The 26,829-nt window shown below is 42.5% G+C and overlaps 1 protein-coding gene across 3 annotated transcripts in view; it reads left to right on the top strand.

The window, feature by feature from the left end:
• The window catches only part of LOC149238934 (putative cyclic nucleotide-gated ion channel 20, chloroplastic), a 531,460-nt gene that overhangs the window by 414,104 nt on the left and 90,527 nt on the right, over positions 1–26,829 (top strand). For all 3 annotated transcript variants that reach the window (XM_089373243.1, XM_089373244.1, XM_089373242.1), the window contains one exon: positions 13,212–13,289. In XM_089373243.1, coding sequence (XP_089229369.1) covers positions 13,212–13,289 — 78 coding nt within the window. The remainder of the gene's footprint in view (positions 1–13,211; positions 13,290–26,829) is intronic.

Genomic DNA, 26,829 nt, shown 5'->3' with positions numbered 1-26,829 from the left:
GCTCTAAAAAATCGAACTGACTGATCAACTTTGGTGTATCTCTAACTAACCCTCAAGCCTACTCTTATACTTTTCCTGTTGAGTCTTCAACGGCCGAGATTAAGTCTCTAATCAACAACTAAGATTAGATTTGGCTTGATCCATGTCATTTAGAACATTCTCACCTAATTTTATATTAATACCCATTAATATTTTAATTTTCCTAAGCTTAGACTTAGGAACCTCATTAAAAATATTAATTATTTTAATATCTCTCCAACCAGGTGGAGTTTCCCCAAACCATTTCCGAGTCTTGGAGATCTTATGTGCCTTAGCCTCTCTACCAATTTTCATGGCTAGAGCACATCCATTGCTACCACAAATCAACACTACCTCTTAGTGAGAATGTACTCTAGTAATGCTCCACCACTGAACATCACATTAATCCTTCTGCACTAGTACCTGTGTTGATGCTTGGCCTATTGCCCAAAATCCATTGCACTGCTGCTTCTTGTACTGCTGCCCATGACACTGCCACTGCCACTGCTACATCTGTACTCCAACTCCCTCTCAACATGTTGCCCCTGCTGCCCATAACACTGCCACTGCTAACTGCTGCATCTGCAACTCAGTTACTGAGAAGTAACTGATCTACCCAAATGTTGACATCCTTGTCAGTGTGGAAGCCTCCTGATGCTGAAGCTACCTCTGCTGCTATCCTGTGCTCCCTTTGCTACCTCTGCGCCGCTGCAAACACCTTTGTGCCTCTCACACTGCTGTAACCTCCTCTGTGCCTCTCGCACTGTTGCAAACACCTTTGTGCCTCTCGCATTGTTGCAACCCCCACTGCACTGCTACAAACCTCTACACTCTAGCACTGCCTTTTTGCTCTATCGCATCTTGCTCCACCCAACCTCTGACATCTTGTTACTATCGTTAAGGGCTCCCGTAGCCGGACATGATCCAAGAGTTTGGGTACCTCAAGGATCCTGCCCCACTTCTGTAGTTCTTTAGACTACAGCTCTATGTCTCCCCACCTCTTCTCTAGAGGTGCATGAGCACTCATGGCACAGTTGTTATCAGTCTCGACTTCTTTCTCCACCTTAGCTGGAGCTGTCTTGGAGTCGGAAGCCTCTCCCTTGTTCTTCTTCCTAGGACACTGGAATGCATAATCACCCAGCTCCCCACAATGGAAGCACTTCACCTTGGATATGTCCTTCTTCCTCTTCCTTTGCTGTCCCGCAGATGCCAGAGCTGCATCCTCCTCCTCTTTCTTGATTCGACTTCTCTTTCGACTACTCCCTGCCTTGGTCAACCATCTGATCTCTTCTTGGCGAAGAGCTACCCACATCTCTTCCCATCCTAAAAGAGTAGCTCTGCCCAAGCCTCCTCTTATACTTTTCTTGTTGAGTCTTCAACGACCGAGATTAAGTCTCTAATCAACGGCTAAGATTAGATTTGGCTTGATCCATGTTGTTTAGAACATTCTCACCCAATTTTATATTAATACCCATTAATATTTTAATTTTCCTAAGTTTAGACTTAGGAACCCCATTAAAAATAGTAATTATTTTAATATCTCTCCAACCGGGTGGAATTTCTCCAAACCATTTATGGGCCTTGGATATCTTATGTGCCTTAGCCTCTCCACCAATTTTCATTGCTAGAGCACATCAGATGCTACCACAAATCAACAAGAAGTAGCAAGATGGACTAGTGTCAGTTGGTGCAAAGGAATGTCGGAGTGACAGTTGCAGTGGCTAGGAGCGCCAGAGACTGAGCAGTGCAGAGCAGAGTTGGCAGCAGTGCAGTTGGCACAGTGCAAAGACAACAACAACGCAGAGACTTCAGAGGGTCACTGCAGAGACTAGCAACATTCAGAACTCCAGCAACATATGCATCCTCAAGCCTCGTCTTATACTTTTCTTGTTGAGTCTTCAACGACCGAGATTAAGTCTCTAATCAACGGCTAAGATTAGATTTGGCTTGATCCATGTCATTTAGAACATTCTCACCCAGTTTTATATTAATATTCATTAATATTTTAATTTTCCTAAGTTTAGACTTAGCAACCCCATTAAAAATAGTAATTATTTTAATATCTCTCCAATCGAATGGAATTTCCCCAAACCTTTCTAGGTCTTGGAGATCTTATGTGCCTGAGCCTCTCCACCAAGTTTCATGGCTAGAGCACATCGGATGCTACCACAAATCAACAAGAAGTAGCAGGATGGACTAATGTCAGTTGGTGCAAAGGAATGTCGGAGTGACAGTTGCAGTGGCTAGGAGCGCCAGAGACTGAGCAACACAGAGCAGAGTTGGTAGCAATGCAGTTTGGACAATGTAAAGACAGCAGCAACACAGAGACTTCAGAGGATCAGCGCAGAGACTAGCAACAGTTAGAACTCCAGCAACATATGCATCACACTAAACACCTTTGGTTCAATATTTTGGATGTTTTTTTGTTGCAACAGCAGCAGAGTTGCAGTGCAAATGCGGTTGGAAGTAGCATGCAGAGTCAGTAGCACAACAGATGCAACATTTGCGCAGTAGTTGGTGGGCAGTGATGTCAGACATCAATAGTGAAAAGGGAGATGTTACAAAGTCAGTGCGATGCTTTAGCGGGTGCATTACTAGAGCACATTCCTCGCTAAGAGGGAGTGTTGATTTCTGGTAGCATCGGATGTGCTCTAAGCCTCAAAATTTGCAAGGAAGCTAGGACACATGTATTCCAGAATACCCAGGAATCGTTTTGGGAAATTCCACTTGGAGACAGTTTTATTAAAATAATTAATTATTTTTAATCAATGCCTAAGTTTAAACTTAGGAAATTAAAATAATTAAAGGGTATTAATAAAACTGGGTGTGAATCTTCTAGAAGAAGACAGAGATCGAGTCAATATGATCTGAGCCATTCATTAGAATTTAATTTGGGTCGTTGATTACTCAACGAAAAGATTAAAAGGACTTCAATGGGCATTTGGAAGATACATCGAGTGAGAGATCAGAGATTGATTTTCTCAAGAGAGAAGCGCAGCAGTTGCCGGAGAGGTTATCGAGGAGATTTCTTGTAGTTACGGGCAAGGAGAGTTTTTTTGTTGGAGAGTTTTTTGATCCGGGGATACATTGCAGAGGAGGTAGAGAGAGATCCAGAAGGTGTAGCACAGAGCCATGCTAGGTAGCGTAGAACTACGGTGAGGCAACGCAGAGCCTGAGAGGAGATTCGAAATCTGCTGGAGAGTCGAGTTCTAGAGCTAGAAGTTGGAGTGTGGGACCAAAAGGGCAGAGAATCGAAGATCCGGAGGCAAATCGACCAGCAAGAAGGGTGACACAAAGCCTAGTAACTATGACGTTGAACTGCGTAGGCTAGCGCAAAGGCAGTATGGGGCTTGCCATCTAGAGCCTGGATCAGTATTGAATCTCCAGTGATAGTGTGAGGTATTTCTCACTAATTTCTCTGCCATTCAGAGTCTTTGTATCGGATAGCTAGTAAGGCATCCAAAGATTGTATTCAGAAACTACTGCATAATAAATTATAAAACAAACCCTCAACTGCTGCACCGGTTTTCCTGCATTGGATTTTTTCGGGGACATTTGTCCAAAAACAACGGTGTCACTTGTGTGTGTGTTATTTCTTTTTGCTCAGTTCTTGTTTCCGCATATAATTTAATTAGTGAAGGTTGCAGTCATATTTACTTCAATATTTACAGTGTAACACAGTAAATAACTTGCATGAATTAACAAGCAGGAGAAGTAGTATCAGTTTGTTGCAGTAGGGATTTGGGTCTCCAGATTTTCACAGTATCCACCATTGACGAGGTGCTAAGAAATATAGTGGTATTAGATTGTAATATTCCTAATTAGCCATGGCTAATTGGAATATTCGATTTTGCCCAAATTTTTCCTGCTATAGTTATTTGTAAATAAGAAATGAGGAAGGGGGACATAACTCACTTTTAGAATAAAAAGTCACTTCCTAGTAGCACAACATAGGGGGATGCAGAAATGGATCCCACGCAGACACATGGAGGGACTGCGCAGGAGGGAAGACACACGTGGCAAGAGGGGAATCACGCAGGAGGAGGTGAGCCTTGGGATGGAGAGAGGCAAAGGCTATAAATGAGAGATGAGCCCCCTCATTTTGATCATTCAGTTATGAGCATTTGTGATAGTCATTTCGACTTAGAGCATGCTGGCTGTTTAGCTAGTCTGCAGCACTGTTTAGTGCATTGAGTGTCTCCGTTCGGAGATCTCACCTTTAGCCCCAGGGGACTTCGAGTGCCTGCTCGGGCAAGGTATTTCCATTGGAATTTCAGCTCAGCATTTTGGAGGACTCCGCAGCACTGAGAGAAGGACGCAGTTCTGGAGGACTACGCAGCATTGGGAGAGGGACACAGTTCTGGTTTTGTGCTGGGAGGTAGAGCAGGGGATCAGCCCTTTGCAGCTGGAGAGTTTTTGGCAGGGGTTTCAGGCATATTTTTGGAGGGTTGCATTCAGTGGTAGCGCAGAGTACTAAGAGACTGCGCAGAACCCTAAGGGGGTGATTTTTGGGGGTCGGCCATTCCAGGAAAGCTTTCTTGGTTTTTCTGTGTTTCTTGAGTAGAGTCTGATTCTAGAGTTTCAGCCTTTTCTAAGGAGGGGAGCAGCCCCATATCCTCATTTGATTTCTAGTAGCAGCAGCAGCATAGCAGTTTCCTAGCAGCTTGGACGCAGATCAGAGAGGGGCCATTCCTTTGCTATTCTAAGTGTATTTCTTCACTTGCTTAGTGCAAGTAGAGGTGCCATCTTCCTGATCACCTCCTGTACTCATTTTATTACTCAATATAATAAAATGGCTTAGCATTCTCTTTGCATTTTTTGTGTATCTGCTTATGGTTTATTTGATATATATCGTATCATTGTTATTTGTATCTCTTGGAGCATTCTCGGCTATTATACCACTTGTGTGTTTCTATTATACTCTTAGACAAAGTCTGGAAAGAGCAAGGTAGCCTCTGGATCTCGTCCTTTTTAGAGGCGACATATCTGGTAAATGCCCTTCCAGTCCATCTCTGGTTGGAGTTTGCTTGTGTTCCGGGTGTATTCCTGATAAGGGATATTACAGTGGTATCAGAGCATAGATCTGGCTTAGCCTGTGGAGCTAGCAATCTATGACACCGGGGGAAAAACCCTATATCTGTTACAGAGGTCGGAGATATAGAGACTCTGGGTGTAGGTTGGAGAACACTTACAGAGAGGGAGACTGTGTTCCGGTAGTAGACGCAAAACAGGAGGAGCCTGTAGTGGATGCAGAGCAGAGGGAGCCTGTGGTGGATGCAGAGCAGGAGGCTCCGATGGAAGATGATGACGGGAAGAGATTTGCAGATATGCTCCTCAAATCAGTGCAGGATCTGTCGAGGCAAATTGAGGTGATGGGGTAGAGATTCACGGCAGTAGAGGCCAGACAGCGTGAGAGCCCACGGGTTTTCCAGGTTGGTGAGGGATCGAGCGCATCCCACCATTTGCCAGAGCAGCGTGATACTGCGCAGCAGGTGGCATCACATGCCCCTACACGCTCTACCATGCCCACTTTCTTAGGAGCAGATAGGGGGGCCGTAGCCCAGCAGGAGGTAGAACTTGGACATATGGGCGATTATTTTGCAGAGTACCAGGCCTATGGGCAGGAGTTCAGGGACGCCCTCTCATTCAGAGATTTTGTTCAGCTCCAGCAGGATAGCAGACCCCGCGACCATCACAGAGGGTACCGGCATTACCATGATGGTGACACCCACCATGCAGCGAGTAGATTCCACTTGCCTACATTTGATGGTTCATCAAACAGTTCGGCAAAGTCTTGGGTGGAGAAGTTGGACATTTATTTCCAGCTTAACCAGATGTCGGAGACAGAGGCCATCAAGGTGGCAACATTGCATTTGGATGGTGAGGCCCAGGATTGGTGGTTTCATCGGATGGTTACACTCGGGCACTCTACAGTGATGACATATGCTGAGTTTACTAGGAGATTGATGGAGCGATTTGACTGAAGGGATCCAAAGCAGCATTTTGTTGAGCTAATGAGGCTCAAATAGATAGGGAGCCAAGGAACCTACATTGCAAATTTCTTGAGGGTCTCCGTGATGGTGCCAGACCTATCCACGGCACGAAGGGTCTATATGTATGTTGAGGGATTAGCAGAGCCACTTCAGGGTCTAGTCCAATCCACTAGACCAACCACACTCCAGGACGCTATCAGCAGGACCCGAGACTTACAGGATGTCTTACCCAGGACCTGGACACCTTACCCCCAGAGACAGACTTTCCAGTCTAAGGGGAAGGATGTGAGGATTCCACCTCCAAAGGGGAATCTAGGACGAGTACAGCTTGATGATGATGCCAGGAAGGAGCTGAAGAAGAAGCGGTTGTGCTTCACATGTCAGGAATCGTGGGCACCGGGACATAAATGTGTTGCTGGTAAAGTACATTTTATTGAGGTCTTCTTTAAGAGCAGTGGAGAAGAGGATGACGAGGATGATGGGGAGGCAGGAGATAGCCATGCCATACAAGGACCTTTACCACCTCCACCACCACCAGCAGGAGGTGCATCTTTTGCACCCACCGGAGGGGCCCTTGCAGCATTACCAAGAGTTCCCAAGTATCTGATGCTATGCGTACCAGGGACAGTACGTGGCCAACGGGTATCAGTTCTGGTTGACAATGGGGCGGCCCACAATTTCATCGATGCACAGATGGTTGAGAGGAGAGGTATACAGACAGAGAGCTTCGATGGGTTTTCAGTCTTGGTCCCAGGAGATCAGACCATGACGTGTGCTCGTTATGTTCCAGAGCTTTCAGTGATGATGGGTACTTACACATTGACTGACCACTTTTTCGTGGTCGATATTCCGGACACCAACATGATATTGGGTGTTCAGTGGCTTATCACTCTAGGGAAGGTCACAACAGATTGGAAAACCCTAGAGATGGAGTGGGATGATGAGAAGACAGGGAAGCATGAGAAGATACAGGGACAGCACACATATCCACCTCAGACTGTTTTGGCTCATCAGATGGAGGCAGTGTTCCAGAAGGGAGACATAGAGTGGGCAATGGAGCTGCGTGCATCAGAGACAAGGACTACAGGGCCCTGAACAAGAAGACCCTGAAGAACAGGTACCCCATACCCAGGATCGATGAGTTGATGGATGAATTGAGAGGGGCATGTTTCTTCTCAAAGATTGATTTGAGATCGAGGTATCATCAGATTCGCATGAGGGAGCAGGACATTCCCAAGACCGCCTTCAGGTGTCACTATGGGCACTTTGAGTTCTTGGTTATGCCTTTTGGGCTAACCAATGCCCCAGCTACATTTCAGTCCTACATGAATCACATCTTTCGTAGTCACTCGAGGAAGTTTGTGTTGGTATTCTTCAATGATATTCTCATGTACAGCAGGACTTGGGAGCATCTCCAGCACATTGAGACAGTATTGCATATCTTACAGGAGTAGTAGTTCTATGCCAAACTTTCCAAGTGTGAGTTTGGGTTGACGAAGATGTTATATCTGGGACACATCATAGGGGTGGATGGAGTGAGAGTCCACGAGGAGAAGATCAGGGCCATCAAAGAATGGCCGGAGCCGAGAAACGTGACGGAACTTCGTGGATTCATTGGCATTTTTACGTACTACTGGAAGTTCGTCAAAGGTTTCTCACAGCTTGCTACACCCCTGACAGACTTGACGAGGAAGGGGGCATTCAATTGGTCGGATACAGTGCAGCGAGCCTTTGACAGGCTCAAGGAGGTTATGAGCAGCTGCCTAGTGCTTGCATTGCCAGATTTTACGTAGCCATTTGTTTTGGAGTGTGATGCGTCGGGAGAGGGGATCGGCGTACTATTGATGCAGGGAGGTCACCCTATAGCCTTTGAGAGCCGGAAGCTCCTTCCGCACGAGAGGTTGTATTCTATATACGACAAGGAGATGCTTGCCATCATGCATGCATTGGCTAAGTACCGGCAGTATTTGGTGGGCAACAGGTTCAGGGTAAGGACTGATCACAACAGCCTCAAGTTCTTCTTGGAGCAGAAGCAGTTACAGGAGAGGCAGCAGAAGTGGATCAGTAAGATCCATGCATATGACTTTGACATTGAGTATGTCAAGGGTAAGAACAACGTGGTAGCAGATGCCCTTTCATGTAGACCAGCCACATTGTCTCTTATGAGCTTGGATATAGACTGGAGGGCTCGACTCTTAGTAGAGTACTCCAAGGATAGGTTTGCATGTGAGATTCTGGACGGACAAGTGGTTGATGACAGGTACAGGGTGATCGATGAGATCATCTATTACAAGGATAAGATCTTCTTGACTGAGGGGTCTTAGCTCAAGAAGAAGATACTCCAGGCATCACATGACTCACCATTGGCAGGCCATCAGGGGTTTACCAAAACCTACAGGGCCATTAGAGAGAGGTTCTCATGGAAGGGCCTCAAGGAGGACGTACTCCAGCATATCAGGGAGTGCGATGTTTGCCAGAGGAACAAGGGGGAGATGAGCCATCCCGCGGGATTATTGCAGCCTCTTCCCATTCCGGAGGGGAAATGGGAGAGTATTTCGATGGACTTCATCACAGGGTTGCCCATGGTATAGGGCAAGGATTGTATCTTTGTTGTCATTGATGGACTGAAGAAGTATGCACATTTCTTTGCCATATCCACACATTATATAGCAGCATAGGTGGCCGAGCTGTTCTTCAGGAAGATCTTCAGGCTACGTGGTCTTCCTAAGACCATCGTCAATGATAGGGACAGCCGTTTTATGGGCGGGTTTTGGCAGGAGCTTTTCCGATTGGTGGGGATGGAGTTGACACCAAGTAACAGTTATCACCCACAGACGGATGGGCAAACAGAGATAGTTAACAAGTGGCTGGAGGGCTACTTGCGTAACTATGTCAGTGGGCAGCAGCGAGCATGGCTGAAGTGGCTGTATCTGGGGGAGTACTGCTACAATACTTCACATCACATGTCCATTGGTATGTCACCATTCGATGCCTTGTATGGGTATCATCCTTTATCTTTTGTTGACGTGATGTTTAGTGATAGCAGGGCTCCTAGAGCCAAGATTTGGATCTAAGAGAGTCAGGATATCCTCCAAGCTCTCAAGGATAACATCGCTACAGCACAGAATCAGCAGAAGCTATATGCCGACAGGGGTCGGGTGGAGAGGCAGTTCGAGGTAGGGGACATGGTCTACCTACGATTACAGCCATACCGACAGTCGTCACTGAAGAAAAAGGGGGCTGAGAAGCTCAAGCCTTGCTTTTATGGGCCATAGAGGGTGATACGCAGGATTGGACATGTTGCATATGAGCTGGAGCTGCCCCAAGGCAGCAAGATTCATAACATTTTTCATGTATCATGCCTAAAAAAGGCATTGGGGCAGCAGGTGACGGTGACAGATGAGCTACCACCCATGGATGATGAGGGGCATTTGGTATTGCAGCCGGAGGCTATCATTGATATCAAATGAGCAAAAGTCCGAAAATGAGTGCTCCACCTCCCACTTATAATTTCTTCCCCTTCTCTTGCCTTGTGGGATCCACACAATGAATTTCATTTTTCCCTCCTTCTCTCTCTAAGTCTAGCTCTCCAACGGTGTATTCCCTCATGGAGTGGCCCCCACCTTCCACTAGCTCCATGATTTCCCTTTTTCTCTAAAGTGGGTCCCTCTCTATACCCAAAAATTAAATCTTCTTTTGATTTATCCATTCTCCTAAGTTGTGGGCCAAAATTGGTATTATTCACCTAATCAAAATTGCAAAAATGGTGATACTGCTGATTGATTTTAATTAGAGGGGACATCACAAGATGGAAACACAAGTAAAACAAATTAGACAAGAGTTGAAGGAGGCACAAGATAGACAAAAAAGTTATGTCGATGATCACAAGACGAATAGGAATTATGAAGTAGGGGATCAAATTTTCATCCGCATCAGACCAAATAAAAGCATCATCCGGTTTGAAAAAGGAACAAAGTTATCGCCTCAATTCATTGGGCCATTCAAAGTTTTGGAAAAAGTTGGACCTGCTGCCTATCATCTTGCACTGCCACCCCACTTGCATAAAGTCCATAATGTTTTTCATGTATATGTACTAAGACATTATATAGCTGACAAATGACAACCTTCAATGGAAGAAACTGGAGGTATCGAATGAGGGAACCATTTCAGTCAAATCATTACATATACTGGAACATAGGGTTCGATAACTCGGGAACTTCCTGGTAGACCAAGTTAAGGTCTAGTGGGACAAGTATAGTCTTGGATCGGCTACCTGGGAAGACAGAGAGACCGACCCACGTGATGACAAAAATCCAAGAACAATTGAGGCTCAATGAGATTCCATGATAGGGTGTTGACCCTGGTCCTACTAGGAGGGGTGGAGGTGTTGTCCATCGTTTATCCCCCAAAACCTGGAGTCATGGGAGGATTGTGCGAGTTACGCTCCTCTAGACATGTGATGATCACTACCGGATGCCTATCGCGAAATTAGGTCGATATAGTCGACGTTGTCACCTTGAGGTCAGTATAGTCGGTGCCATAGCATATTCCAGTGGAGGATGGATAGAATGGGAGCAGAAGAGATTAGGAAGGATAGAGTGATTCTATAATAGCTCGAAAGCTCTGTTGGGGCAAGACATGACTATTAAGTTGTAAACCAATAAATATTTAGAACACAAATTTTAAAATGTCCTCACTTTAAACAAAAATTCCATCACAAGACAACCATTACGTAACTATACTAATTGCTAAATAATCACTGATATACTATATTAACCCTAACTTCGGGACGAATTTCCTTGAAGGAGAGGTGTATGTAATGACCCATTTTGAATTAAAGGGAGCATAGGAATATTAGCATGCATACGAGGCATACATATGATAGCTACATATGCATGCATCACATGTACTGCATTAGTATACACACTAACTTAAAAAAAAAAGTGTTCAAGTATAGGGTGATGAATTAAATTTTGAAGTGCTAAGTAAATACCTAATCCACCAGAGTATAATGATTATATTAGGGTACTTGATATGCACACCATCATCATAATATATAACTAATACATACAATGCATTATGCAAAATAAAAGGGGGTTGAAATATATATATATATATATATATAGATTCAAAAGGACAAATAATATAAACAATTTAATAATTTAAATAAATAAAACAAACAAATTCAATTATTGTTTTTTTCTTAATTATTAAATTGTTTATATATGTATATATTTCAACTCCTTTTTATTTTGCATAATCCATTGTATGTATTACTTATATATTATGATGATGGTGTGCATATCAAGTACCCAAATATAAGCATTATATTTTGGTGGATTAGGTATTTACTTAGTAGTTCAAAATTTAATTCATCACCCTATACTTCAACACTTTTTTTTATTAGTTAGCTTGTATACTAATTCAATACATGCGATGCATGCATATGTAACTATCATATGCATGCTAATATTCCTATGCTCCCTTTAATTCAAAATGGGTCATTACAGACAGTAGATAACCTTTCCTTATTACACATAGGGTTTTACTTGCCCTTAAAACTTTATCACATAAACTAAGTGTTTAGGTGGTACATCCTTCCAAACCTACACTTCAAGCAGTAAAGCCTTAACACACGATTGCAACCTTAGGTGAACTAAGAGGTGTTGCTCATTGTCACCATAACAATGCCTACTCTCACTTTATCTATCTACAAAGGGCAATCTCTTCAAATATTCGACAAGGGCGCTGCATATGTGTGATAAAACTCAAGGCACCTTGTCTTCCTCGCTTGTCTATATATTGACTGACAACAATTGGTTAGGTATACAATGGATGGAAGAAATCATTGATATAACTCCCTCCACCTAGAGAACTTAACTGCACAAGTAACACTACTTAATATAGAAAAGCCACTAATTATTTATTCCTTTTTCATTCATAATTGGACTTGACAATGAACAAATGCAAATTTATGCCTGATACCTCCCAATCACTGCATGCAAGTTGCAACTATTCTTCAGGGTTGTTTTCCCACCATAACCATCTTGCGTGCAAGCTACGCTATTGTTACTTTATACAAGTTGCTGGGTTTGTCACAACAGCATATGAAAATATCACACTAAAATGAGAGACTTCACCTTCCAAACTAGATACTACACTTCTGTATTAGGCTTCCGCACTATCTCAATCATAAATAAACATAAATGTAAAAAGAAGTCCAAAATTGTTCAGAGAATAGGGTTGTTACTTAGTAAAGTAGATTGGTACACTTACGTAAATCAAAATCCACTACAGCAGTGCAATATATGCTAATGTATGTGAACAGAAAAAATGAATAAAGAATGGAGTGTGGAGAGGGTATTTATAGTCTATTTCTGCTCAGTGCAACTTCTCCTTTGATACATGCCAGTTCTATTCCATGGCTATTAATGCTCCACAGATTCCGCTTCCTACTGAAATTGTCTCCATCTCAATGGCAGTGACCTATGTGGCTTCCACAACCATTCTTGTCTAGTGGCCTATGTTGCTTCCACAACCATTTTATTTCTAATGGCCTCTGTAGCTTCTACAACCATTTTGTGTCTAATGTTCTATGTAGTTTCTACAATCATTTTGTGTCTAACAAGGATGCTTCTTGTAAGGTTAATGTCGCCTCTTTTGTTTATATCCAATGTCTCATTAGTCAAACCAGGGTTATACCACTATAAGTTGGAGTCCCAATCATCTCGATTCTCAATAGTCTACGGTTCTTAGCATTCATTAGACATAATCATAGTTACTATCAAACTGTAAACAAATCTGACATGTGAATGTATATCTACATGTGCATGTTGGGCAACACCTTGTATGGACCAATATCACTGCAACTTTGTAAACATATCTACATGGAGTTTAATTCTTGATTAATTTCCCAATTAATCATTTCAAGAGAACCTTATTAAGTCTGTCTTATTGTATAACAAAAAATATGGAAGGACAAAATCATGATGGCATTTCCCATAGCATGATAACAGTGGGAAGAAATTGCCTTCGTTTAATTGAGGAGTGGTTTAATTATAGTGGAAACTGTACAGACTAACAAATTTTGGGTTTTTTGGTGTTTATTATTTGCATTCTCTTATTCTTTGGAATATTTGCCATTTTTCTGGGATGCTCATATGTATATAATATATACAATATCTTTGTTTGTTGATTTAGGAGATTAGAAATGCAGTTGAGACAGCGTGATGTGGAACTGTGGATGGATCGTCGTCGATTGCCAGTATCTGTGCGAAGGTATTCTTGTCTTTGTGTCAATCTTTCTAACTTTTGAGATTTGTTACAATATCTTTGATTTCATAGGCCTTTTCTTGATTCAGGAGTATTAAGTTCTTACCCATTCTTTAAACAATACTCTTTTCTATGAGAATTGTAATTGTAAGTTGTGTATATTTGTCCTCAATAAATGTGCATTCTTATTCATTATTGTTGTATACTTATCTATTTACATGCTTTTAATATGATCCCAAAATTCCTTATTCTCATGGTTGGCATTTTTTTTTTCGAGTGGTTACATTTTAAATTGGATAATGTGGACCAGAAACGTAACTGTCATATAATTTTAGAATCTCAAATTGTAGTTGACCCACAAAAGATATTAACAATTATTGAGTGGCCAACCCCAGGATTTGTCCCCAAAGTTAAAAGCTTAATGTAATTAGCTAGTTATCACCAAAGGCTTCTAGTAGATTTTATTCCAGGTTGTCATCCACTAACATCACTACAACCAAGAGATGGGAAGTTTGAAGGAATATCTCATTGTGGAGAAACTTTATAGATGTTGAGGCAATTTCTTACTATTGCATTCATTCTACAACTGTTGGATCTTGAACGTAAATTTGTTTTCTATATTGAAGCATATCTTGAAGAAATTGGAGGCCTGCTAACCCAAATTAGAAGGGTCTTAATTTCCAAGTCATGAGATCTGAAAGTTGTAACCAAGTATTCCAACTCATGATAAAGAGTTAGCTACTTTTGTTTATAATATATAAATGTCAATAGATTGTTTGTTAGATTGGAAACTCTGTCTAAAAACTAATCAGTGGTGATATTTGCAGATTTAGAGAAAGGCAACATTATGCATGAATGGACGTAGAAACCCTAATAGAAAACATCCATACTTAGACAAGAGGAAATATTTCCACATTTGTATAACTATACTCTTTTATAAAGGTATCATTACCCCTCATTCTTGTTGAAGAGTGTAACTAGGTTTGGTCTTCAGAATTGTATTTGAGCCTTAATGAAATTTATTTATCAAAAGAAAGAAAAATATTTTATTATTATTATTATTATTATGACTTATTAAAGTATGGGTTTCATGCTTGGATCATCATGTTTTAGATCAAAGTCCTCATTGAGGACTTCTAGGTTCTTATATTAAGTCATTAAAGTCATTGTCCATTTAATGAGACCCTTCTTGGGCTTTTGAATCATGTAAAAAGAATTATTATCGAGTAAAATAGGTCATTTGTCACCTCCACATCAAGTCGGCCCTTACCTGATCAAGTCGGCCTACATTAGGATAATTTGAACTCCAGAAGAGGCTATAATAAAGGCAGTTCGATTCATTTGAAGCAACACACTCACAAGTTCGATATACAAGCAGTAGAAGCAGAAAAGTGCGAAATTCCAAGAGAAGGAGAATTGCATAAGAACAATAAAAGTCGAAGTTTTGGGCTATCTCTCTCTCTCATTCATACAAAGTTACTTGATTACTACTGGGATCGAAGTTCTGCAGCTGGAGAAGTCGAAGTTTTGCAGTTGGATCAAAGCTCTATTGTTAGGTTGAAGTTTTGTTGCTGGAGAAATCGAAATTCTATTGCTGCAAGATCGAAGTACTAGGTCGAAGTTGTCGCTGGAAGGTTATCATCTGTATAAGAAAGGAAGGGTTGACTTGGTGATTGGAGGGAATCTGTGTCTAGGTCAAGGAGTTTTGGATCATCTCATGAAACTATTTAAGAAAGAGTTGTTGACTGGGTTTTCCCCTAGATAGGGGTTTTTCCCTGGTTGTCTGCCTACATTTGGTGTCCTTGATCTTCATGTTATGGTTATTGGTTATTGCTTGATAAACTAAGTTAAAAGAAGAACATAAGAATATCACAAATAATTATCAACATAAAGAAAATCCTTTTGCTTTTCTGATTTTCCAACATGGTATCAGAGCTAAGGTGAAGAAGAAGGAAAAAAGCAACTTGAAGATCTATTGAAAGGAGAATAAAGAGTTTTTTTAATAAGTTTGAATATGGGAAAAATGATCATCTAAGAAATCAAGCCTAATATCTTCAAGAACAATGTCTAATTCAACGAAGGGAGAAAACAAATTAGAATGAGCATCGAATTACAGGGCATGGAAAAATATGATAGATCTCATCCTCGAGAAGAATAAAGTCTTAGATCTAGTTAAAGGAAAAGTAAAGAAGCCTACAAATGAATCAAGTGATGCAGAAAAGGAAAAGTTTAGAGAAACAAATATATTGGCCATGGCCCCAATGGTGGCTGGAATAAATGACAACCTCATCCCATATATATCCAACATAGATTCGGCTCAAGAGATGTATGAGGTCTTATTTGTGAAAATTCTATCACTGCAGCAACTGATATACTTTTCCTACTTATTTCATCATAAGTTATTCATGAAATTACTTCAACAAACATTAAAATAAATACTGCTGCAAATATCACATCGTAATATAGAAACAAAAATATGCACACACTGACACAGTTATTTTGGACTAATGTCCCCAGAAAAACCCAATGTGGGAAAACTGGTGCAGCAAGGGAGGATTTTATTATTCAACAATTTTCTTGTACAATAAGGTGCCAAACTGGCTTACCCACAGATAGACAAACTTCCAGCACTTTCCTAAACCCAGCGTAGGCCCTACTGATCTCTGCTATAGCCTGAAACCTTTGCGTCAGCTTGAAACCCTCTGCATCAGCCTGAAACACTCTGCGCAGCCTCTCTGGGCTTCTGCGTCACTCCTGTAGCCTCTGTGTGAATGACGCAGGCCCTTCTAGCTCTGTACAGTGTCTGCTGCCTCTGCGTGGCTTCCTCTAGCTCTACGTCTACCTCTTCTGTGTTGATCTGTCGTCTCTCTGTTTCGTACTTGTTTCCTCCTAACTGCTCTCTAGACCACTAGTTTAATTTCTCAGGAAACCCCGCTCCAGAAATTGAACTAACTAGTTTCCCTCAGTCTGTTCTCCAAGTACCCCTCAAGCCTCCTCGTATACTTTTTCTGTTGACATCTCAACAGCCGAGATTAAGTCCCTAATCAACAGCTAAGGTTAGATCTAGCTTGATCCATATCTTTTGGACCATTCTAACACAGATTCATATTAATACACATTAATATTTTATTTTCCCTAAGTTTAGACTTAGGGACTCCATTAAAAATATTAATTATTTTAATATCTTTTGACCTATTTAGAATCTGCCCAAACCCTTTTTGGGTATTGGAGATCTCATGTGCCCCAACCTCTCCACCAAATTTCATGGCTAGAGCACATCCGATGCTACCCCAAATCAACACTCCCTCTTAGCGAGGACTGTGTTCTAGCAATACTCCTCACTGAGTATTACTCTAATCATCCGGCATCGGTACCTATGCTGATGCTAGGCTTCCCTGCCCAACATCTTCTGCACTCCTGCATCCTGTACTGCTGCCCATGATTCTACCACTGCCACTGCTGCATCCTGTACTGCTGCCCATGATTTTGCCACTGCCACTATTGCATCTGTACGACATCTCCCTCTACATCCATGTTGTTGTTGGTCCTTTCTCCCAACACTGCATCTGCATTGCAACTCCCTCTGCATTTGTGCTGTTGTTGGTCCTTTCTCCCGACACTGCATCTGCACTACAACTCCCTCTTCATTCGTGCTGCTAACACACTACTTCTGAAAGGGGTTCTTTACCATCCCCATATTTTCCCTGAAGTAGTCAAATTTTGACTTTCCAAGGACCTCAGTGAGGATATCTGCCACTTGTTCCCCTGTAGGAGTGTAGCTCAACTGTACAGCTCCAGGTTGGACACAATCTCTGACAAAGTGACACTGGATATCAATATGCTTTGACCTATCATGAAATACCGGATTCTCAGAGAGTTTGATGCAACTTTGATTATCACACATGATCCTGGTCTCCTCCATATTTCTTCTAAATAGGTTTACCAACAGCGCTCTAAGCCATATAGCCTCACACGAAGTTGTGCTTGTTGCCATATATTCTTCCTCAGACGAGCTCAAAGCCACGAACTTCTGTTTCCTACTGCACTAGGAGGTTATTCCTGATCCAATGTCGAAACAGTACCCAGAGGTACTTTTCTGATCCACTAAACTTCCTGCCCAATCTGCATCAGTAAATCCACGCAACCTGATATCCTTTCCCTTGTTGTACAAGAGCCCATAATCAACTGTTCCCTATAAATACCTGAGAACGTGCTTGGCTGCTGCCCAGTGAGCCCTCTTTGGTTCCACCATGAACTGACTGAGGGTGTTGACAGCGTAGCAAATATCTAGTCTGGTATTGACTAGATACATCAGGGACCCTATGAGTTGTCGGTAAAGGGTGGGATCGACATCCCTGTCTTCTGATGCATCAATCTTCTTCCAATTGGTGATCATTGGCGTAGCCATAGGTCTACAATATCCCATCCCGAACCTTTTCAGGATTTCTGTAGCATACCTTCCTTGCCCAAGGAAGATTTCTCCTTTCAGCTTCCAACCCTAGGAAATAGTGCATTCGTCCCAGATCCTTCATATCAAACTCTATGGCTAGATTCTTCTTGCAGTCTTCAATGAGTCTGGATGATCCTGTCAAGAAGAGATCATCCACATATAATACTAAGATAAGTGGCTCGCTCTCTATGACCAGATAGTAGAGATTTGGATCCGCGTCACTCTTGACAAACCCATCTTCTGCAAGTAGCCATCTATTCAACCATACCACGCTCTTGGTGCCTGCTTTAGCCGATACAAGGCTTTCTTCAATCTGCATACATGAGACTTTTTCTCATGAGTTTCAAAGCCCTCTGGTTGTTCAATGTATACTTCTTCTTCTATTACCCCATTCAGAAATGTCGTCTTGACATCCATCTGATGGATCCCCCATCTCATCTGGGCTACAAGAGATATCACGGTCCTAATAGATGTATACCTGGCTACCGGGGCCACGGTTTCCTCATAGTCAATCCCTTCCTTTTGAGCATACCCCTTAGCCACAAACCTGGCCTTGTATTTTTCAATACTGTCATCCGCAGCACTTGATCTTGTAGATCCATCTTGAACCTACCACAGATCCATCTTGAGGCCTTGACACCACCTCCCAGACATCTTTTACCATTATCGAGTTATACTCCTCCACCATCGCATCTAGCCAAACCTGATGCTGAGTCGCCTCCTTGAAGCTGGCAGGATCTCCATCCTGAGCTACTAACTCCTGATACCTGTCTGGCTATTTTTGCTCCCTTTTACTGTTCCTTGGCTCTCCGATGAAGTTCTCTGCATCAGGCAGAATCTGACGAAGTTCCCTGCTGGTTCTTCGTCTGCCAACAGGTGCTTATGTTTGCTCCTCTTCCTCATCTTGAGAATCTTCCTGATCTGAGGAAGGATTCTTCACTTCTGTTGGTTGAAGAGTCATGACCAACGGATCCTCTTTCAACTGCTTCTTGGAAGGCATTTCACGAGATCTTCTGAAAGCTCTGTTCTCCTTGAACTTTACATCTCGTCGTACTACTACCTTCCTGCTTCTTGGAAGATAAATCTTGTACGCCTTAGCATTCTCGCTATATCCTACCAGATACTCCTTTTCTGTAGTCTGATCCAGCTTCTTCCTCTTTTCTTCGGGTATGCGACAATATGCCAAACTCCCAAATATCCCAAAATGACTGACTTCAGGTGTCTTCCCAGTGAAGACTTTCTCTAGAGTAATCTTGCTTAATGCCCGGTGAGGAGTCTTGTTCTGAACGTAGACAGTTGTGTTGCATGCTTCTGCCCACAGGAATTTTGGCATATCTTGATCATATAGCATGGCCCTAGTTGCTTCTACAATAGTGCCCACAGGAATTTTGGCATATCCTGATCATACAACATGGCCCTAGCTACTTCTACAATAGTCCTGTTTTTTCTTTCTGCCACCCCATTCTGCTCCGGATTGTAGGGAGTTGTCCACTCTCTTCTCATGCCCTCCTTAGCGCAATAATTAGTGAAATCCTTATCGACATATTCTCCACCATCTGAGCACAAGACTTTATTTTCTTACCTGTCAGATTCTCCACTAGAGCCTTGAACTCCTTGAATCGGCAGAAAACCTCATCTTTGGTTTTCAAAAAATAGATCCAAGTTTTCCTCAAGTAGTCATCAATGAAAGTAAGGAAATACTCGGCACCGCTGAGAGCTTCGACGGACATAGGTCCGCAGATATCTAAGTGTATCAATTTTAGTACACTCTTGGCCCTGTGGTTTCTCCTAGGAAATGCCGCCTTGGTATACTTTCCTAGAGCGCATCCCTTGCATACATCATCTCGTTCTGTACACAGATTCGAAACTCCTGTTACAGTCCTCCTGAGAATTCTCAGAACTCCATTGTGCAAGTGACCCATCCTTCTGTGCCATAGTTCGTTCAAGTCTTTATCCCCATGACTGCCTATTAGTGCCATTGGAGATTCTAGTCGTAATCTATACAACAGATTACTTTTGATCCTGATCTGCACTTTCCTTTTCCAGCTTGGGTGTTTGACGTATACCTTTTCCTTGATGAAGTACACTGTTGATTTGGGGTAGCATCTGATGTGCTCTAGCCACAAAATTTGGTGGAGAGGTTGGGGCACATGAGATCAACAATACCCAGAAAGGGTTTGGGCAGATTCTAAACAGATCAGGAGATATTAAAATAATTAATATTTCTAATAGAGTCCCTAAGTCTAAACTTAGGGAAAATAAAATATTAATGTGTATTAATATGAATCTGTGTTAGAATGGTCCAAAAGACATGGATCAAGTCAGATCTAATCTTAGCCGTTCATTAGGGACTTAATCTCGGTCGTTGATATGTCAACCAAAAAAAGTATAAGAGGAGGCTTGAGGGGCACTTGGAGAACACACTAAGGGAGACTAGTCAGTTCAATTTCTGGAGCAGGGTTTGCTGAGAAATTGAACCAGTGGTCTAGAGAGTAGTCAGGAGGCAGCAAGTACGGAACAAAGAGACAGGAGATCAACATAGAAGAGGCAGACGTAGAGCCAGAGGAAGCCACGCAGAGACTTCACAGAGCCAGAAGGGCCTGTGTCATCCATGCAGAGGTTGCGGGAGTGATGCAGAAGCCCAGAGAGGCTGCATAGAGCTTTAGTAGGGTGACGCAGAGGGCTTCAGGCTGACACAGAGGGTTTTAGGCTGAAGCAGAGGTCGGAAGGGCCTACTCTGGGTTTAGAAAAGTGCTGGAAGTTTGTCTATCTGTGGGGAAGCAAGTTTGGCACCCTGTTGTACAAGAAAATAGCTAAATAATAAAATCCTCCCTTGCTGCACCGGTTTTCCCACATTGGATTTTTCCAGGGACATTAGTGCAAAATAACTGTGTCAATGTGTGCATATGTTTGTTTCTGTATTACGATGTGATATCTGTAGCAGTATTTATTTTAATGTTCGTTGGAGTAATTTCATGAATAACTTATGATGAAATAAGTAGGAAAAGTAAATCAGTTGTTGCAGTGATAGAATTTTCACATCGTATCAGAGCAAGTAATCAGAGACAGAAATGGAAAATCAGTTATGGGTCGAGACCGCGATGCAGAGGCATCCACCTCAAGGGACTCACGCAGATTTTCAGAAGATTGCACAAGAGAGAGATTTCGATTTCTCTATGTTGGCTTCCAGGTTGGAAGAAGAAGTGGCGTGCATGACTAGTGATGCATCATCAGAATTATGGTATATAGACAGTGGAGCCTCGTGGCATATGAGAGGAATCAGGGAGTGTTTCTCAGAATATCGAGAAGAGAAGATGAACCTTCAGATCACCATGGGGAACAAGGCAAAGTGTAATCCAGTAAGAAAGGGTACCATAGTTTTTCAGACAGAATTGGGAGAGCGGTTCTGTGCCACAAATGTGCTGCATGTGCCAGGATTGGGGATGAACTTACTTTCCATGTCATAACTACAAGGCAAGGGTTATGACGTCTACTTCATCAAGGAAAAGGTATATGTCAAACACCCGAGTTGGAAAAAGAAAGTGCAGATCGGGATCAAAAGTAATCGGTTGTACATATTACAACTAGAATATCCAATGGCACTAATAGGCAATCATGGGGACAAAGACTTGAATGAACTATGGCACAAAAGGATGGGTCACTTGCACCATGGAGCTCTGAGAATTCTCAGGAGCATTGTAAAAGGAGTTCTAGACCTGAGTATGGAACAAGATGATGTATGCAAGGGATGCGCTCTAGGAAAGTATGCCAAGGCAACATTTCCTAGGAGCAACCACAAGGCCAAGAGTGTACTAGGATTGATACACTCAAATATCTGCGGACCTATGTCTGTCAAAGCTCTCAGCAGTGTCGAGTATTTCCTTACCTTCATTGATGATCACTTGAGGAAAACTTGGATCTATTTTCTGAAAACCAAGGATGAGGTTTTTTGTCAATTCAAGGAGTTCAAGGCTCTAGTGGAGAATCTGACAGGTAAGAAAATAAAAGTCTTGCGCTCAGATAATGGTGGAGAATATGTTGATAAAGACTTCATTGATTATTGCGCTAAGGAGGGCATCAGAAGAGAGTGCACAACTCCCTACAATCCAGAGCAGAATGGGGTGGCAGAAAGGAAAAACAAGACTATTGTAGAAGCAGCTAGGGCCATGTTGTATGATCAAGATATGCCAAAATTCCTGTGGACAAAAGCATGCAACATAGCTGTCTACGTTTAGAACAGGACTCCTCATCGGGCATAGGGCAAGATTACTCCAGAGAAAGTCTTCACTTGGAAGGCACCTGAAGTCAGTCATTTCAGGATATTTGGGAGTTTGACATATTGTCACATACCCAAAGAAAAGAGGAAGAAGCTGGATCAGACTGCAGAAAAGGGGTATCTGGCAGGATATAGTGAGAACGCCAAGGCATACAGGATCTATCTTCCAGCGAGCAGGAAGGTAGTAGTACGAAGATATGTAAAGTTCATGGAGGACAAAGCTTTCAGAAGATCTCGCGAAGTGCCTTCCAAGGAGCAGTGGAAAGAGGATCCGTTGGTCATGCGTCTTCAACCAACGGAAGTGAAGAATCCTTCATCAGATCAGGAAGATTCTCAGGATGAGGAAGAGGAGCAAACAAAAGCACCTGTTGACAGAGGATCTGAGGAAGAACCAGTAGGGAACTTCGTCAAATTCTGCGTGATGCAGAGAACTTCATCAGAGAGGCAAGGAACAGTAAAAGGGAGTGAAAACAGCCAGATAGGTATCAGGCGTTAGTAGCTTAGGATGGAGAGCTTGCTAGCTTCAAGGAGGCAGCACAGCATCAGGTCTGGCTAGATGCGATGGTGGAGAGTATAACTCCATAATGGTAAATGATGTCTGGGAGGTGGTATCAAGGCCTCAAGACAGATCTGTGGTAGGTTCAAGATGGATCTACAAGATCAAATATGTTGTGGACGACAGTATTGAAAAATACAAGGCTAGGTTTGTCACTAAGGGGTATGCTCAAAAGTAAGGGATTGACTATGAGGAAACCTTCGCCCTGGTAGCCAGGTATACATCTATTAGGACCATGATATCTCTTGCAGCCCAGATGGGATGTGAGATCCATCAGACGGATGTCAAGATGGCATTTTTGAACGGGGTAATAGAAGAAGAAGTATACATTGAACAACCAGAGGGCTTTGAAACTCATGAGAAGAAGTCTCATGTATGCAGACTGAAGAAAGCCTTGTATGGGCTGAAGCAGGCACCAAGAGCGTGGTATGGTCAAATAGATGGCTACTTGCAGAAGATGGGGTTTTTCAAGAGTGACACGGATCCGAATCTCTGCTATTTGGTCGTAGAGAGCGAGCCACATATCTTAGTATTATATGTGGATGATCTCTTCCTAACAGGATCATCTAGACTCATTGAAGACTACAAGAAGAATCTAGCCGCAGAGTTCAATATGAAGGATCTGTGACGAATGCATTATTTCCTAGGGTTAGAAGTTTGGCAGCAGAAAGGAGAAATCTTCCTTGGGCAAGGAAGGTATGCTGTAGAAATCCTGAAAAGGTTCGAGATGGGATACTGTAGACCTATGGCTACGCCAATGATCACCAACTGGAAGAATATTGATGCATTAGAAGACAAGGATGTCGATCCCACCCTTTACCGACAACTCATAGGGTCCCTGATGTATCTAGTCAATACCAGGCCAAATATTTGCTATGCTGTCAACATCCTCAGTCAGTTCATGGTGGAACCAAAGAGGGCTCACTGGGCAGTAGCCAAGAAACTTCTTAGGTATTTACAGGGAACAGTTGATTATGGGCTCTTTTACAACAAGGGGAAGGATATCAGGTTGAGTGAATTTATTGATGCAGATTGGGCAGGAAGTTCAGTGGATCGGAAAAGTACCTTTGGGCACTGTTTCAACATTGGATTAGGAATAACCTCTTGGTGCAGTAGGAAACAGAAGTCTGTGGCTCTAAGCTCGTCCAAGGTAGAATATATGGCAGCAAGCATAGCTTCATGTGAGGCCATATGGCTTAGAAAACTGTTGGTAAACCTATTAAGAAGAAATATGGAGGCGACTAAGATCATGTGTGATAATCAGAGTTGTATCAAACTCTCTGAGAATCCAGTATTTCATGATAGGTCGAAGCATATTGATATCCAGCGTCACTTTGTCAATGATTGTGCCCAATGAGGAGCTGTACAGTTGAGCTACACTCCTACAGGGGAACAAGTGGCAGATATTCTCACCAAGGCCCTTGGAAAGTCAAAATTTGACTACTTCAGGGAAAAGATGGGGATGGTAAAGAACCCCTTTCAAAAGTAGTGTGTTAGCAGCACAAATGAAGAGGGATTTGCAGTGCAGATGCAATGTTAGGAGAAAGGACCAACAACAGCACAGATGCAAAGGGAGTTGCAGTGCGGATGCAGTGTTGGGAGAAAGGACCAGCTGTAGCACGGACGTAGAGGGCATTGTCGTACAGATGCAGCAGTCGCATTAGCATAGTCATGGGCAGCAGTGTAGGAGGCAGCAGTGCAAAGGATGTTGGGCAAGAAGGGCTAGCATCAGCACAAGTACTGATTACAGATGATCGAGTAATAGTCAGTGAGGAGTATTGCTAGAGCACAGTCCTCACTAAGAGGGATTGTTTATTTTGCGTATCATCGGATGTGCTCTAGCCACGAAATTTGGTGGAGAGGTTGGGGCACATGAGATCTCCAATACCCAGAAAGGGTTTGGGCAGATTCTAAACAGATCAGGAGATGTTAAAATAATTAATATTTTTAATGGAGTCCCTAAGTCTAAACTTAGGTAAAATAAAATATTAATGTGTATTAATATGATTCAATGTTAGAGCGGTCCAAAAGACATGGATCAAGCCAGATCTAATCTTAGCCATTGATTAGGGACTTAATCTCGCTCCTTGGGATGTCAACAGAAAAAAGTATAAGAGGAGGCTTGAGGGGCACTTGGAGAACACGCTAAGGGAGACCAGTCAGCTCAATTTCTGGAGCAAGGTTTGCTGAGAAATTGAACCAGTGGTCTGGAGAGCAGTCAGGAGGCAGCAAGTACGGAACAGAGAGACGAGAGATCAGCGCAGAAGAGGTAGACGAAGAGCCAAAGGAAGCCATGCAGAGGCAACAGAGACTGCGCAGAACCAGAAGGGCCTGCGTCATCCACGCAGAGGTTGCAGGAGTGACATAGAAGCCCAGAGAGGCTACACAGAGCTTCAGTAGGCTGACGCAAATGGCTTCAGGCTGACGCAGAGGGTTTCAGACTGAAGCAGAGGTCAGAAGGGCATACTCTAGGTTTAGAAAAGTGCTGGAAGTTTGTCTATCTGTGGGTAAGCCAGTTTGGCACCCTGTTGTACAAGAAAATTGCTAAATAATAAAATCCTCCCTTGCTGCACCGGTTTTCCCACATTGGGTTTTTCCGGGGACATTAGTCCAAAATAATTGTGTCAATGTGTGCATATGTTTGTTTCTATATTATGGTGTGATATCTGTAGCAGTATTTATTTTAATGTTCGTTGAAGTAATTTTATGAATAACTTATGATGAAACAAGTAAGAAAAGTAAGTCAGTTGTTGCAGTGATAGAATTTTCGCATAGACGTCATAGCCCTTGCCTTGTAGTTGTGACACAGAAAGTAAGTTCATCACCAATCCTGGCGCATGCAGCACATTTGTGGCACGGAACCGCTCTCCCGATTCTGTCTGAAAAACTATGGTACCCTTTCCTACTAGAGTACACTTTGCCTTGTGCCCCATGGTGATCTGAAAGTTCATCTTCTCTTCTCAATATTCCGAGAAACACACCCTGATTCCCGTCATATGCCACGCTGTCTATATACCATACTTCTAATGATGCGGCACTAGTCATGCACGCCTCTTCTTCTTCCAACCTGAAAGCCAACATAGAGAAATCGAAATCTCTCTCTCTTGTGCAATCTTCTGAAAATCTGCATGAGTCCCCTGAGGTGGATGCCTCTGCATCGTGGCCTTGACCCATAACTGATTTTCCCTTTCTGTCTCTGATTACTTTCTCCAATACCATTTGAAAATTCTATCACTGCAACAACTGATTTACTTTTCCTACTTATTTCATCATAAGTTATTCATGAAATTATTTCAACAAACATTAAAATAAATATTGTTGCAGATATCACATCGTAATACAGAAAGAAAAATATGCACACATTGACACAGTTAATTTGGATTAATGTCCCCAGAAAAACCCAATGTGGGAAAACTGGTGCAGCAAGGGAGGATTTTATTATTCAGCAATTTTCTTGTACAACAAGGTGCCAAACTGGCTTATCCACAAATAGACAAACTTCCAGCACTTTCCTAAACCTAGCGTAGGTCCTACTGACCTCTGCTACAGCCTGAAACCCCCTATGTCAGCCTGAAACCCTTTGCGCAGCCTCTCTGGGCTTCTGCGTCACTCCTGTAGCCTTTGCGTGGATGATGTAGGCCCTTCTAGCTCTGTGCGGTCTCTGTTACCTCTACGTGGCTTCCTCTAGCTCTGTGTCTGCCTCTTCTGCGCTGATCTCCCATCTCTATGTTCTGTACTTGCTGCCTCTTGACTACTCTCCAAACCACAGGTTCAATTTCTCAGCAAACCCCGCTCCAGAAATTGAACTGACTGGTCTCCCTCAGTCTGTTCTCCAAGTTCCCCTCAAGCCTCCTCTTATACTTTTTTTGTTGACATCTCAACGGTTAAGATTATATCTGGCTTGATCCCTGTATTTTGGACCATTCTAACACAGATTCATATTAATACACATTAATATTTATTTTCCCTAAGTTTAGATTTAGAGACTCCATTAAAAATATTAATTATTTTAATATCTTCTTATCTGTTTAGAATCTGCCCAAACCCTTTCTGGGTATTGGAGATCTCATGTGCCCCAACCTCTCCGCCAAATTTTGTGGCTAGAGCACATCCGATGCTACCCCAAATCAACATTATCCAAATTATTCACAATCAAGAATCTTGGTCAAATTGCAAGTCTCAAGAATGAACTAAGTAATATGAAGATAACAAAGGAGGACACTATGGCATCCTTCTTTGTAAGGATAGCTAGAATCAGAGATGA

Source organism: Pinus tabuliformis, chromosome 8 (genome assembly GCF_031772625.1).
Source record: "Pinus tabuliformis cultivar Carrire ecotype Pingquan chromosome 8, CPIR1, whole genome shotgun sequence".
In the NCBI taxonomy this organism is placed as follows: domain Eukaryota; kingdom Viridiplantae; phylum Streptophyta; class Pinopsida; order Pinales; family Pinaceae; genus Pinus; species Pinus tabuliformis.
Note: the sequence above shows the minus strand (reverse complement) of the source record. Positions and strands in the feature narration are given on the sequence as shown.